Source organism: Zeus faber (genome assembly GCF_960531495.2).
Source record: "Zeus faber genome assembly, chromosome: 5".
Lineage (NCBI taxonomy): Eukaryota > Metazoa > Chordata > Actinopteri > Zeiformes > Zeidae > Zeus > Zeus faber.
The window spans coordinates 14,765,223-14,781,059 of record NC_137192.1 but is presented as its reverse complement, the minus strand read 5'-3'; the positions used below and the strand labels follow the sequence as shown (position 1 = coordinate 14,781,059).

The 15,837-nt window shown below is 46.5% G+C and overlaps 1 protein-coding gene across 1 annotated transcript; it reads left to right on the top strand.

The window, feature by feature from the left end:
* Positions 1–7,801: 7,801 nt before the first annotated feature.
* Positions 7,802–9,601, top strand: LOC307230553 (green-sensitive opsin-like; the record flags this gene model as incomplete). The annotated part of the gene is made up of 5 exons (XM_080000989.1): positions 7,802–8,189; positions 8,343–8,511; positions 8,782–8,947; positions 9,158–9,397; positions 9,494–9,601. 5 exons carry the CDS (start codon positions 7,802–7,804, stop codon positions 9,599–9,601), a joined length of 1,071 nt encoding a protein of 356 aa, XP_079857115.1.
* Positions 9,602–15,837: the final 6,236 nt, after the last annotated feature.

The following is a 15,837-nucleotide window of genomic DNA, read 5'->3' as shown; positions in this document are numbered from 1 at the left end:
AGAGTGGAGAACGCAGATTTTTCCTTGGACCCCTCGACAAGGGAATCTGCCAGTAGCGAGCCTTACCTAACCAGTAGAGAAGTTCATCGGGTAGGCATCAAACTTTGACAATGGACACTGGTAGGTAGTCTATGCAGAACAGCACCGACCCATCTGGCTTAGCCACAAGCACGATAGGACTAGACAGGTCATTCGTGGACTGGTCCATCAGCCCCATGTCCAGCATGACCTTCCACCTGCACGATCTTGTGTTAATGTTCGGGCAGGTGAGACAGCAAAGAGCACACCTTCACCCCCGGGGTCGTCGCCACATGATGGTGTATGAGGGACGTAAGGCATGGCAGGGAGTAGAAAACATCAGAGAAGCGACGCTGAAGTGCGTCCTCCCAATCCAATCCGCCCAACTCTCATAAGACGGTTGGAGAAGATTTTGGATTCGATGAAGAGTTTGCATCAAAACAAAGAATTCCAAAGGTAATGAAATATCTAAAACAGTTAATTCTGGTGAGGTGCAGTCACAACATCCCATGGGACTTGTTGTATTTGTTGTACTTGTACTTGTGCTCACTGTGGTGTGGGGATAGTGTGATGAGCAGCCACACCTGACCTGGATCTAGATGATTCGGATCAGGGTGGCTGCATACCTGTTGCTTGTTGGTTGGTCTAACGAGCAACAGGTTAATACCCCCATTCCCACACATCCTCGGGATAGGAGCCCAAGTCATGACATGTTCTATCTGATCCTGGGCTAATCCCAGCTAGCCCACTCCTACAAAAAACTAGTGTTTACAATCCCCCCGTCGTCTGTGTTTCTGTGCCGGAGGGCCCTTACAACGTCACTTGACTGGAGTGTGGTGGCAAACTGCCTCACTGCCTGTACAGGGACTCTCCGGCACGGGAAGGGACACGGAAGGGCCGTCAGAAGATGCCCTGGAGCGACCAGCTGTTCAACAGGCGGCCGCAGCACCAATCCTCTCCCGACTGGCAGCAGCAGCACCTAGAGGGCCCGGCAGAGAAGCAGGCACAGCAATCACCACAGGTAACCGCTGGCAGGGAGCTTCTCCACCCGGCAGCCTGCCATGCTTTCACCAGCCAACACAGCAGCTTGAGGTCCTACACTCCGTAAGAGAGGAGGGGAGTCTGCATCGTCGCTCTGGGGGAAGGAAGCCGGTCGACCGTGGTGTTCCGGGGAACCAGGTCCTCTCGAAGGGGACCAGTTAATTATTTTTGGGAACCCTGTTTCGGAGTCGACTTGATTATAAATCATACGACTTTTTATGAATCATTTTCAGCATCAGTTTTAAATTAATCAAGTGAAACAGCCTATCGCTTGCCTCTGAAGGAGTGGAAGTGCAGGGCATCGACCTTGCACACAGATTTAAAAATCTAATTTCGAAGTTTAAATGTCAACAGATTCTCTGTGTAGCACTAATATAAATTTCCTTTGGCATGAGGTTTGGTTATTATCACAAAAAGTATCAAAGGTCTGGGATAAAACTTGATTTATTTTCTTAATATCTGTGTTCTATTTATTTGTACTTATATCAGTGTATCATTTGTTTGGTCCCATAAGGTAGGTGCTACTTCACATTGGGTGAGCTTTTGGAATCTACCATTGGAGGGCAGTATATAACTGACTGAAGCCTCGAATACTGTGTGGATCTCTGTATGAGCTGATGAGCAAATGTGCGTTGCTGTGGCACAGACACAACTGACAGCACTCTGAGCAAGAACTCCATGAAAGAATCATATCTTAGATGTGACATCAAGTAAAGGTTATTTTTTTTATAAGTTTGGTTACAATAGGATGAAATTATGGAGAGGTGCGTGTGAGTAAAATCTAAATAGCAATATTATACATTTCAGTTCACCTAGAGAATAATGTATTTGCTTTGACATACTTCAATTTTTTTTTTAAAGGATGAGTATATCAATATAGCACTAAGAATGGCAAATTGATTTAAGCTAAATGATTATCTTTAAGATATAATGATTGTCAATCGTGCTGTGATTGATATTACAGTAACTAAGCAATATTGTAAACTTAAACATTATAGCAGAAACATTATTTCCTGCTTATTAAAAAAAAACAATTTATTCTCTGTACTCCTTGAAATGCCAAGTAACAGTCCAACTCAGAAAAAGGGAGGTTTTTTTCTTTCAGAAGCCACCCACATGCAAGACATTTCAGGAGCTGAACCTAGAAAAGGGCAAGACAGAAAATGAAAAGACCCAGTCGACATTGTAGAACCTCTCCAATGTCTATTGTGCAGCCCAGTCATAATCAGCAAAGCCTTGAGTAATGGCAAATTAATATTACTTTTATCATACAAGTTGTCATGATCTCCGCCTTCTTCTACTTTCCCCTCCCTCTCCTTACCTGTCCCATTAGTCCAACTCCATTCACCTGCGCACACAGCTGTTCTGTAATCTAACTACTATATATGACTCTCTCACCAGTCACCCATTGCCAGATTGTCTTCGATGCTTGCACCAAACTCTCCAGCGTTCTCCGGACTGATTCCCCGCTACCGACTCTGCCTCGCTCCGACCACGTACCCTGCCTGCCCCCCCGCCTGTCTTCTGTCTGCACTCCTCGTTATCGAACCTGCCTGTCCCCGACGACGTATCCTGCCTGCTCCCTGCCTGTCTTCCGTCTGCTCTACAAATAAAAGACATTACCAAATATCCCTGCCTGTCTTTGTGCTGCAATTGGGTCCTAACCACACCCGTTACAGTACAATCTGGCCAACAATGAACCCAGCACACAACCCCGAGTTGCTGGCACGCCTGGGAAGGGTGGAGTCACAGCTCCAACACCAGGAGGCTGTCCTAGCCTCCACCTCAGCGGACGCTCGGCTAGCAGCAGCTAGCCGGGAGCAAGGGCTCGCCACGCTAGCCGCCCAGGTCCAGCAGCTCGCCATCGCTCTCGGTCAGTTCATCCTGCCGCCCGCTTCCCCGGACCCACCTCCACCAGCACCTGCCCAGCCTGGGTATCCCCTGGAGCCCCGAGTGGGGGTTCCAGAACGCTACGCTGGAGACGCAGACGGCTGTAGTCCGTTCATCACGAACTGTTCCATCCTCTTCGCTCTGCAGCCCCACACCTTCGCCTCCGAGGATGCCAGGGTGGCGTTCGCCGTAAATCACCTGACGGGCCGCGCTCAGCTATGGGGAACGGCCGAGTGGGAACGACGCACACCAGCCTGCTCCTCCTTCACCGCCGAGCTCCGCAAGGTGTTCGGGGTTGCATCACGTGGTCCCGAGCTTGACCTACGCAAGCCTACCTTCTGGTCCGGGTTCGAGAGGGGGAAGAATGGAAGACGGCGTTCAACACTCCCTCCGGTTGCTACGAATATCTGGTGATGCCCTTTGGTCTCACCAACGCCCCCGCCGTCTTCCAGGCCCTGGTCAATGACGTGCTCAGGGACATGCTCAACAAATTCGTCTTTGTGTACCTCGACGACATCCTGATCTTCTCCCAATCCCAAGCTGAGCACGTCCACCACGTCCAGACGGTCCTGCAGCGCCTCCTAGAGAACTCACTCTGAAGGCGGAGAAGTGTGAGTTTCACGTCCCGTCCGTCTCCTTCCTGGGGTATGTCGTGGAGAGGGGGACCATCCAGATGGACTCCACCAAGGTCTCCGCCGTCACCACCTGGCCCGCCCCGGTCACCTGCAAACAACTCCAACGCTTCCTCGGTTTTGCCAACTTCTATCGGAGGTTCATCCGAGGCTGCCCCCCTCACAGCCCTAACCTCCTCCAAGGTGCCATTTCTGTGGTCCGCCGCCGCCAACGATGCCTTCCTGGCCCTGAAGGCACGGTTCACTTCAGCCACCATTCTGGTATTGCCTGACCCCGTGCGGCAGTTCGTGGTTGTAATGGACGACTCCGACCAGAAGCTTCATCCCTGCGCCTTCTTCTCCAGGCGTTTGACCCCGGCCGAGATGAACTACGACATCGGGAATAGGGAGCTTCTCGCCGTCAAATTGACCCTGGAGGAGTGGTGACACTGGCTAGGGGGAACCCAGCTGCCGTTCCTGGTGTGGACTGACCACAAGAACCTGGAGTATATTCAGTGCGCCAGGAGACTGAACTCCCATCAGGCCCGTTGGGTGCTCTTCCTTACCAGGTTCAATTTCTCCCTCTCCTATTGGCCGGGGTCACGCAATGTCAAACCTGACGGTTTGACATTGCGTGGATGAACGGCAGGATGAACTTTTAGTGGCACGGTGGCGCAGTGCATTGGACTGCTGCCTCACAGCAAGAAGGTCCTGGGTTCGATTCCCGCCTGGGGCGCTGTTGGCACCGTGCTCCGACGGGTTATCTTCCAAAACAGGAGCCTTTCTGTGTGGAGTTTGCATGTTCTCCCCGTGCTCACATGGGGTTTCCTCCACCTCACGTCAGTAAGGACCCCCACCAAAAACATGCACCCATGATCGTCTGACCAGCGATGGACACTTATCACCTGGTCCCCGGGCGCGTCCACGTATGCTGCCCACTGCTCCTGGCTGTGCCCCCAGAGGAAGGACAAGCCAGGATAGGTCAAAAGCAGAGGAGCTATTTCACCGGCCACCATCAAGCATGTGTGTGTGTGTGCAAGCATGTGTTGTGGAGTGTCGTGTGACAATTAAAGACTGTTTCTTTCTTCTGTTTCTTTCTCTTCTGACGCCCTGTCCCGGCAGTTCCAGGAGGAGGCGGAAGACCCTGCTGACCCTGACACCATTCTACCATCCTCCTGTCTAGTTGCCACACTCACCTGGGAGGTGGAAGAGAAGGTCAGAGCCGCCGCCCAGGACCAACCTGGACCCAGCGCATGTCCGCCCGACAGTCTGTTCGTCCTGCCTGACCTCCGGTCCGAGGTTCTTCAGTGGGCCCACAACTCCGACTCACCTGCCACCCGGGGATCCAGCGGACGAAGGAGGTCATCCAGCGTCGCTTCTGGTGGCCCTCCCTGGGTGAGGACGTCCGAGGGTTCGTCAATGCCTGCCCCACCTGTAACCAGCACAAACCCTCCCTTCTTGCTCCTGCCGGTCTCCTACACCCACTGCCGGTTCCTCATCGCCCCTGGTCTCACATCTCCTTGGACTTCGTCACCGGTCTGCCACCGTCTAGCGGCAACACTACTAATCTGACTGTGGTGGACCGGTTCAGCAAAATGGCTCACTTCGTGCCTCTACCGAAGCTCCCGTCGGCCAAGGGCACCGCCAAGCTACTGTTGTATCACGTCTTCTGCCTCCAGTTCGCCTCGGTCTTCTGGAGGGAGTTCTGTTCGCTCCTGGGGGCCACCGTCAGCCTGTCCTCAGGGTACCACCCCCAGTCCAACGGCCAAACGGAGCGGTAGAACCAGGAGATGAAGACGGCCCTGCGCTGCATGACGTCTAAACACCCGTCGTCCTGGTCTGAGCAGCTTTTGTGGGTGGAATATGCCCACAACACCCTGACCAGTTCGGCCACAGGCCTCTCCCCCTTCCAGTGTGCCTACGGCTTCCAACCGCCTCTGTTACCGGCCCTTGAGAGGGAGGCTTCCTGCCCGTCCGTCCAGGCCTTCATTCGCCGCTGTCGCAGGACCTGGACCCGGGCCCAGGCCGCCCTCCTCCGAGCCGCTGGCCGCAAAGCCTCTGCCGCCACCCGTCTCCGCTCCCAGGCCGCGGAGTACCAGCCAGACCAGAAGGTCTGGCTCTCCACCCGGGACCTCCCCCTGAAGGTGGACTCTAAGAAGCTGGCTCCTCGGTTCATCGTCCATTCAAGATCGAGAAGGTCGTCATCCCGGTGGCAGTGCGGCTCAAGCTCTCCAGGTCCATGCGCGTCCATCCCACCTTCCACGTGTCCAAGGTCAAGCCAGTCCGGGAGAGTGCTCTGGTCCCCTTGGCGCCTCCTCCGCGCTTCATTGACGGGGGTCCTGCCTTCTCTGTCCGTCTCCTACGTTCCTGCCGGCGTGGGAGAGGCCTGCAGTACCTGGTGGATTGGAAGGGTTACGGCCCGGAGGAGAGGTCCTGGGTCCCTGCGAGGCACATTCTGGACCACACCCTCATCAGGAGGTTCCATCAGCGCCATCCTGACCAGACCTCCAGAACAGGTCAACCCTCCCGACCGCAGACCCCACCACCTCTATTGTCTGCGTCCTCCAGCGATGTTTCAGAGGCGGAGGATGTCGACCCTGGGGGTCCCTGCTCTGATGAGGACGTGGCCCATTTAGCGGAGGACGTGGAGATGGACGGGGTCTCCGACGAGTACCAGCCCTCCTCCGGACCCCCTCCTCCCACCCTGCATGGACTTTTGGTGTTATTTTCTTTTTCCTCGTTCGTTTGGGATGTCAGGAGCCGTCCCTTGAGGGGGGGGTTCTGTCATGATCTCCGCCTTCTTCTACTTTCCCCTCCCTCTCCTTACCTGTCCCATTAGTCCAACTACTATATATGCCTCTCTCACCAGTCACCCATTGCCAGATTGTCTTCGATGCTTGCACCAGACTCTCCAGCGTTCTCCGGACTGATTCCCCGCTACCGACTCTGCCTCGCTCCGACCACGTACCCTGCCTGCCCCCCCGCCTGTCTTCTGTCTGCACTCCTCGTTATCGAACCTGCCTGTCCCCGACGACGTATCCTGCCTGCCCCCTGCCTGTCTTCCGTCTGTTCTACAAATAAAAGACATTACCAAATATCCCTGCCTGTCTTTGTGCTGCAATTGGGTCCTAACCACACCCGTTACACAAGTAGCAGAAAAGAGAGGTTAGAAAGCAGGTGGTGAGTGTAGTTGGTACTGTGATCCTTCGAATGGGAGTTCAAGTACTATTTAGGCTGGAAAGATCCTAATGTAGAGGAAAAATTGTCTTCTATTTGATAATATCTTCTTAGAGTGGTGGAAAAGCCATGGGCATAGAAAGGCAAATGCAAAAGCAAATGTGACTAATTGCCTTGAGATTTGGATCAGGGGATTGGATCACCATTTTTACAGCTTGATTTACACCTTGATTTTCAAACAGCTGAGATACAATACAAATGACATGCAAACATGCAACACTAATGCAAGTTGAAAGGTGAGGTCAGTGTCCAAGGCACTGGCTCAAGGATAAGCTTAAATGAGATAAGTGCTTAGCTAGTATTTTCCTGCCAACGAAAGCACTGGAATAGGCAGGCTTTATTATACTGTGGTCATTACAGGTGAAACCAAATCCAATCGGGGCAGAACACGATTGTTTAAGCTTTGACCATATGCCAAGGGAAGCGAACAATGTTCAGCTTATCGGCAAAAGATTTATAACTTTTTGTGTTGATTTGGTGTACCAATTAAGAGACAAAAGATTGTTTGATGGGGGGGAAAACTGATAATTTTAAAGATGTTAAATTCATTTACCACTTCAATCTACTTTTAAAAAAGATTCTCAACATCTGAGTTGTTAATTAATTAATATTTAATTAAATTACATCCACAGTGTCATGTGATAATTCTTTCTTAATTTTTTTTCCGACAAACAACGATGATGAGAATTCTGTGATGTTTTCTTTTAATAAGTTGCAGAATAATGATTACATTCATATGAATACATTCTGATTCTTAATCAGGATTAAGTTAATTCCTTCAACACCAGAAAGTAGAGCAAATGGCTCCATGGCCATGGCCTACCTACTGTTGAGAGCAATTATCGACCTGTATTAAACTGCTTTCTATCTCACAATCCTCCCGTAATCAACTTTTGCCAATTAACGGCATTAGAAAGGTATAAATTCTCACTCCCCCGGTTGTAATTCTGCTGTACTTGTGGAGTAGACCTACAAGACTGACATCCTCAGACAACACTACTGGAATGGGGTGGGAAGGTGGAAATAACGAGCCTAATGGCACAGAGGGAAAAAACTTCTACATCCCCATGTCCAACAGGACTGGGCTTGTAAGAAGTCCCTTTGAATATCCACAGTATTATTTGGCGGATCCCATCATGTTCAAGATGCTAGCAGCCTATATGTTTTTTCTGATCTGCACTGGAACTCCCATCAACGCTCTCACACTGCTGGTCACAATCCAAAACAAGAAGCTCCGGCAACCTCTCAACTTCATCCTGGTCAACCTGGCTGTGGCTGGACTGATCATGTGCTGCTTTGGATTCACCATCACCATCACATCTGCTCTTAGCGGCTACTTCGTTCTTGGAGCTACAGCATGTGCAGCGGAAGGATTCATGGCTACACTAGGAGGTATTTATGGATCACTGTCTTTATAATGGCAGCTTGCTTACAAATATTTCCAAGAACATAGTCCTTGGACGAATCAGCTTAATTGTGGAAGCTTCTGACTCCTGGCTCTCAAGCTTATCAATAACCATCATTTGTCTTTCCATTTGATTACAGGAGAGGTTGCGCTTTGGTCACTGGTCGTGTTGGCTGTTGAGAGATACATTGTTGTCTGCAAACCCATGGGAAGCTTCAAGTTCACTGCAACTCATGCTGGAGTTGGAGTCGGTTTCACCTGGATCATGGCTTTAGCATGTGCCGCACCCCCACTCCTAGGCTGGTCCAGGTATGATAGTCTTATTAAACACTCACTGGCAACACAAGCCATGGTCATGGCCATAATTAGTGCTGTTCCCCCACTTTTGGGATGGTCCAGGTACTTAATAGGCATTGATGTTCTTAACCTGAGGAAAAAATATTAAAAAATAGAACTTAAACATACAGTATAAGCATCTAAACATATAACTAAATAATATTAGCTTGATATTACATAACAGCATGATAATGCAAGATCAACAAGAATCTTAATGTATCTTTAATGTTTTTTATTGTAAAGGTACATTCCTGAGGGCATGCAGTGCTCCTGCGGACCAGACTACTACACTCTGGCCCCCGGCTATAACAACGAATCATATGTCATCTACATGTTCGTCTGCCACTTTGGTTTTCCAGTCTTCATCATCTTCTTTACCTATGGAAGTCTTGTGCTGACAGTCAAAGCTGTAAGTCTGTTGTTCCTACTTCTGCTACTTCACAGAAACATTAAATACCCATGATTTGCAGTTTTGTTTCCACAACAATCTATTGATATTTATTCAACACTAATATTTCATATGGACACACAACAAATTGCTGTCACACAACATGTAATGCACTGTAGCCTGAGAAATCCTGCAGAAGTCTAATTATCCTGCCTTCTCAACCCATTTTAGGCAGCAGCCCAGCAGCAGGAGTCAGCATCCACTCAGAAAGCTGAGAAGGAAGTGACACGTATGTGCATCCTCATGGTCTTTGGCTTCCTGGTGGCTTGGACCCCATACGCCTCTTTGGCTGCCTGGATCTTCATGAATAAGGGAATTTCTTTCACCGCTGTGTCCATGGCCATCCCTGCCTTCTTTGCAAAGAGTTCAGCTCTGTACAACGCTATCATCTATGTACTGTTGAACAAGCAGGTCAGTTCAATACAATAACTAAACTTTATTTTCATTTGTTTTCCCAAACCTCCTCCTCACATTATATCTTCATCTTCTATGTCTTCTTATTTCCAGTTCCGTAACTGCATGCTGAGCACCATTGGAATGGGTGGCATGGTGGAGGATGAGAGCTCAGTGTCTGCCAGCAAGACAGAAGTCTCCTCTGTGTCCACAGCAGGATAAAACCATTTTCACACCTCTGGAAAATCTACTTCCTTCCCAGTTTTTATTTCTACACAACTCTTCGCTGATTAAAGTTTTTTTTCCTACAAGTGAACGGGCATATGAAATACAAATTTCATCATGAGCGGTCCCTGTTTCCTAACCATAGAGACCTTTTCATATCTCTGGACATTCTCCTTTATGTGTACCACTTAATTTGGAATAACTATCCACATGAACTCAATAGATTTGACCTTCTCTGAGAAAATGGAACCAGGAAAATCACTCTGGAAACCAATGGCTCCAAGAGTAAACTCATGAACTGCATTTGCCCTGTTATTTGAATTCTTGCTGTTATCTGAGGATGTTGCTGTGTGTTTGGATGGTATTGTGAAATTGGTACAGTGGATGTAAGGTGTGTGCATGTGAATTGGCACTAATGTCACACGTTCTGAGAGAGGGTTATTCATAACGCAGGAGTTTAATATCTGGAAATTGCTAAGTTGATGAGGACAAAGGTTTGTACTGAGTGTGTAATCATACTATATACTGTATCATACCTTCAGAAAGATAAAAATTTATATTTTTTTGTTGTGACAAAAACAGCTATCATTTGTTGGACTTTGTCATCATGGATTGTAAACATTTTTTTAAAGCTAGACATTGGTAAATAAATGCATGCATACATTTCTTTGTCATCTTCCATTATTTTCTCCAAGTGTGCTACTTCTCATTATATGAACAACACAACTCCATATTCACCTTCTTATAGAGATAATACATTGAAATGATTCGCCATATTACCTTCAACTGAAACCCCATAAAGGAGGTATATTTAAAAAAATATTTATATTAATAGAACAACAGCCAATGAACCACACACACAAATATACTGTATATATAAATAAATATACTGTATGTGTATATATATTTATATTTATTATTATTATTATTTTTTATTATTATTTTTTTTTTAATGCACCCAATGCTAACTCCTGCATACTGACTATCTATTGTAGGGAAATAATAATTTCTAAGGGTAGACGGAAGAAGGATTACGCCCGTTCATATACTTTACATTATCCAGTACAAACCAATTAGCCACCATTACTTTTCAAGACGGTGATAGCCAGTACTGTGGTAAAGCAAGATCAGATTAGAAAGTAGTTGCTGAAAACACGTGAAAAGACTGTGAACGATGTAGTACTGAATTGTGGAGTAAACTTCAGTTAAACTTCTCCCCCTCCCTGTCCCTCTCTCTCTCTCTCTCTCTCTCCCCCTCTCCCTCTCCATCTCCCCCTCTCTGTCCATCCCCCCTCTCTCTCTCTCTCTCTCTCTCTCTCTCTCTCTCGCTCTCCCTCTCGATGTCTGCAACTCTGTAACTTTCGGTTCGATATTGTACAACTCTGTACTTTTCACTCATTCTGTGTGCCATCCTTCCAGTAGTTTTCCACTCGAGGGGGGTCAATTAAAGTAAAGACAGAACCGCGTCTCATGGCTCATACCTTGGTATCAGACCAGAGTGCACCATTGCTCTACCTGTTGCTATACAAACTTTACTGACTTTGTTTGTTCTTTCCTCAGTCATATAGGCAGTAAATTACAGGCCGTCATCTGGCGAGCTAAGCCAGGAGGTGCCGCCATCCTCGGACACACATTGGTCTTCGGTCTGGTCAACCAGTGACAAAACTAGGAAAAATCCGTGAGCAGAGCCTTTTTCATAATAATCTGTTTTAGAAACATTTGACTGTCAGGAGCTGTTGACTGTGTGTTGTTTTGGGGATCATGTGCCTCCTGTACAAACCTAAATTCTGAATTTGTTCAGATTGTCAAATTTGTTATTCATAATTGATGACAAGATAAATGGTTTTTGATAAAACGACTGTGGATTTAATTAAAAAAGACAATAATTAATAGAAAACGGGCACCTTAGCAGAAAACCATTGTGATCCAACGCTGGTCAGGAGAAGCCAACAATTATAAAGGACAGTAGTGTTAAAGATAGAATTGTTACTACTATTGGTATAGTGGATGAACAACCAGAACCTGGGGCCACGTTGCCATTCGTGTAAGTCAAAGGCTAGGAGGCCTTAGTCTGTGTCCCTCTAGCGTCGGTGATAGAAGGCCAAGCAGTAAATTGTGTGGAAACAGCTGTCATTAAGAAATGTTTATGGTACCAAACTGCGATTGATTGTGTATGTTGTGATCAATAACAACTAAGAAATATAACGGACATTGGATTGTGGGGGCCCCAGAAAATTGTTGAGCTAATCAGAGAATTGTAGTTTGAGTTAAATATATGGTTGTGGTGAAAGCGCTAAGGGTAAACAGAAGTTTGTGAACTAGAGCAATAAAAGAGTTTGAAACATTGTTGTGTTGGTTTGCTCTGCCGTGAGCACTGTGAGTGAAGGAGATTAGGGAGTGTCAACGCTGAGAGCGAGAGCAATATAGTTGCCGTATAGTTTATGTGTGGTGGTGACGTCAATTCCCCTGTGTGTGTGTGTGTGTGTGACTTAGTCCGCCTCAAAGGGAGCTATGTGTCTTTTACCCACAGCTTAGAGAAAAAATAACTGAGTTATTGTCAAAACCAGCCACATAGTCACAAGCCTCAAAATCGGCGCCATTGCAAACCACGGTACGGTCCTGGACATAGACCATGACGACCACCCCATTCCAACAGTCATTAGACACCAGCCATTGCAAATATATCCCATAGGGACTCTAGTTGTTCCCATCCGGCAGAAAAGTAACCCTGAGCATTTTCTATTGGTATATTTATACGTATATTACATTATAATTTAGATATATAGATGTATTACATTGTTATATTTATTATCATATACACATTATCAAAAGTACAACATGTAGTGAAATGCTTTTCTGCAAACTCCAGTTACTGTGCTGGGCATAAATGTAGAAAGATTAAATAAAAGTAAAGATTAAAATATAAATACAAATAGGAATACAAATTGGATAAAAAAATTGTGCTGTCAAAACCAACGCATTGATTTTATAATTAATTTTAAATATTCCTTAAAAAATTACCGCAATTTAAGCCAGTTTCCCCAAGCGTATTGCAGGCTTAAGTTGCCCCTCCAGCGAGCCTAAAGATCGGCATTCTGTTGTTTTTTTATGTATAGCATTTTTATTATTATTATTTTATCCGTCAAAGAGATTCGATCCATCTCTCTCTCTCTTGCACGCTCAAAGCAGGGAGTGATATGTTGCATTCAAAGGAGCTCAGAAAACGAAGTGATGCTGTGTTCATTGGATATATGAAAAATTGGCTATCGTCCAAAATGTTATTTCAAACACATAAAAACATTGTGGTATTATTTGAGATTTATATTTTATTGTACACAATTGAGTTATTGAATGAAACTAAAACAGCACCGTGCATAACTGGGCCACTCTATCAGTCTCTCTTGTGTCCCCTTTTGTTATAAATTATTTGTGGTTTTATTATTAAATGAAGAAAAACTTGCAATGGACATATTCTAAAACGATTGATGAAAACATATTAATAGCTTAATACCTTAATTATCATTTATGAATATAATAAATGATGACCATCTAAATTCAACTGGCATTTTAACATATAAGCCTGGGTTTTGTTGTTATTTTCTCTTATGAATATAAGAAATATTCCTTTCAAGCTGACAGTCAATTTTAATGGCCTTGATTGTTTTACTGGAAATCTGTAGCTTGCATGAGATAATTTGTTTAAAGTGAAAAATATGATTTTAAACAATAGTATTTGAATAAAAATATAGTTCCTTTGTGTTGATTCTACATTAATTCTGCGTTTTTACATACATTACAAACTTCAGTCTCTCTAAAAAAAAGTAATTACTCGCAATTAATCACAGCAAATTCTGCAACACATTAGCTTTTTATTTTTTAATCAATCAACAGGCCTAATAAACATAAAAATAAACGATGAAATACCGAGAGGGGCAGCGAAAATTGATAGATCTGCAGCCAAGTAAAAGGTTTAACTCTTATTGAGATTTTTTCTCCAATCACTGTTGTTTTAAAAGTTGATTATTTTTCTGTATATCAAGCACTTGGATAGAATTTGAAAAAAATAGTTCGGAAAAAAGTAAAAATAGTTACTACTAGATGAAGCTGAATGTAACCTTGTGTTGATAACCCCCCTGCACAATATGAGTATTAGGACAGCTCAAGCTGTTTTTTATGGATTAAGATGCGATTGAACAAAATTTGTTTGACAAAGTATTTGTTTATTTTTTGATAAGGTCTGTCATTTCTCTGTCTTGTTGGGTTATTGGATTTTCATTTGATTTATCTTTTTGGCATTTTCAGTTTTTTGTTTTTTTTTGTTTGTTTTGTTTGATTGATGTTGTGGCATTTAGAAATGTTCTGCCGGTAAATTGTTTAAAATTGTAGTTAAAATGACACCCAGTACCTTTATCCACTTTGAGTTTTGGTTCGTGAGTGTTTGTGTGAGTGTGTAATAGTATAGTATTATTTGTTTTTACATCAAATTGATATTACAAATTGTTATTACTACAGACACGACAAAGGAAAGACACCCCCAAAGGTGCCCGAGAGGGGGGGAGGATGAGCACCCCAACAGGACGGATCTAAGAACGACAACCCAGGACAATGGAACAACGACGAAGACAGTACAGTGCATCTGCGGTAAAACCTGCAAGAATCAGAAGGGTTTAAAGATACATCAAGGCAGAATGAAGTGTTTGGCAGCGGCAACGACGACACAACGCACAGAAGTCTCTTCTGGTCAGACGCAGGAGGAGCCAGGCCTGGAGGCAACCCACAGTGCCCAGAGCCTCCTAGTGTCGCCTGCACCCGCTGCCAACAGCTCACATGCCACCCTAAGCCCCCAAGAAACAGAATCATCTCCCAACAACCCACAGAGCCTACAAAGCCAGCAAGCTATAACAACTGGCTGCGCACCTTCAGCCAGGATCCAGGGGCCCCAATCCTCGAAGAGAACTGAGTGGCAGCAGTTTGATGAGGATGTAGATCGGGTCCTGGAAGCGACAGGCAAGGGGGATGTGGACCGTCGGCTGAAAACGATGACCACCCTCATAGTGAACATCGCGGCTGAGCGATTTGGAACCGAGGCACCCAAGCACATGCCTTCGGCCTATGCGCCGAACACAGAGCGAGGAAAATCTAGAGCCTCAGGGAAAAGCTCAAGCTGCTAAAGAGGCAGTACAAGACAGCAGGGGACGTTGAGAGAGCTGGCCTAGCGGACCTGAGAGCAGTTCTAAAGAAGCAACTCTTGACCCTGCGGAGGGCAGAGTTCCATAGGAAGAGGCGGAAAGAGAGAGACAGGAAGCGGGCTGCTTTCCTGGCCAATCCCTTCAAGTTGACCAAGCAGCTTCTTGGTCAAAAGAGGACTGGCCGCCTCACCTGCTCCAAGGAAATCATTAACAACCACATCAAGGCCACGTACAGTGACCCGATCAGAGAACAACCGCTAGGTCCATGCGAAGCACTGACAACACCACCAGAGCCTTCAGTGGACTTCAACCTGAAGGAGCCCTGCCTAAGTGAAGTGGAGGAAGTGGTGCAGAGTGCAAGATCAAGCTCAGCACCAGGCCCAAGCGGAGTGCCGTATAAGGTGTATAAGAACTGCCCGAAGCTACGGCATCAGCTTTGGAGGGCCCTGAAGGTGATCTGGAGAACAGGGAAGATTGCCCAGTCATGGAGGTATGCTGAGGGAGTGTACATACCGAAAGATGAGAAGTCTGAGAATATCGACCAGTTTCGTGTCATCTCCTTGCTCAGTGTGGAGAGCAAAATCTTCTTCAGCATCGTAGCCAAGAGACTCTCCAACTTCCTGTTGAGCAACAGGTACATCGACACGTCAGTGCAGAAGGGTGGAATACCAGGAGTTCCTGGCTGCCTGGAACACACAGGCGTGGTAACCCAGCTCGTCAAGGAGGCAAGAGAAGGCGGGGGGGACTGGCTGTGCTATGGCTGGATCTTTCCAACGCCTATGGCTCGATACCCCACAAGCTGGTGGAGGTCGCACTGGAGAAACACAATGTTCCCCAGAAGGTGAAACACCTCATCCTGGACTACTACAGCAGGTTCAGTTTGAGAGTCTCCCCTGGCCACACGACATCTGACTGGCACCAGCTGGAAGTGGGCATAATCACTGGATGCACAATCTCAGTGACCCTCTTCGCACTGGCAATGAACATGCTGGTCAAGGCAGCGGAACCAGAATGCAGAGGCCCCCTCAGCAAGTCCGGAGTAAG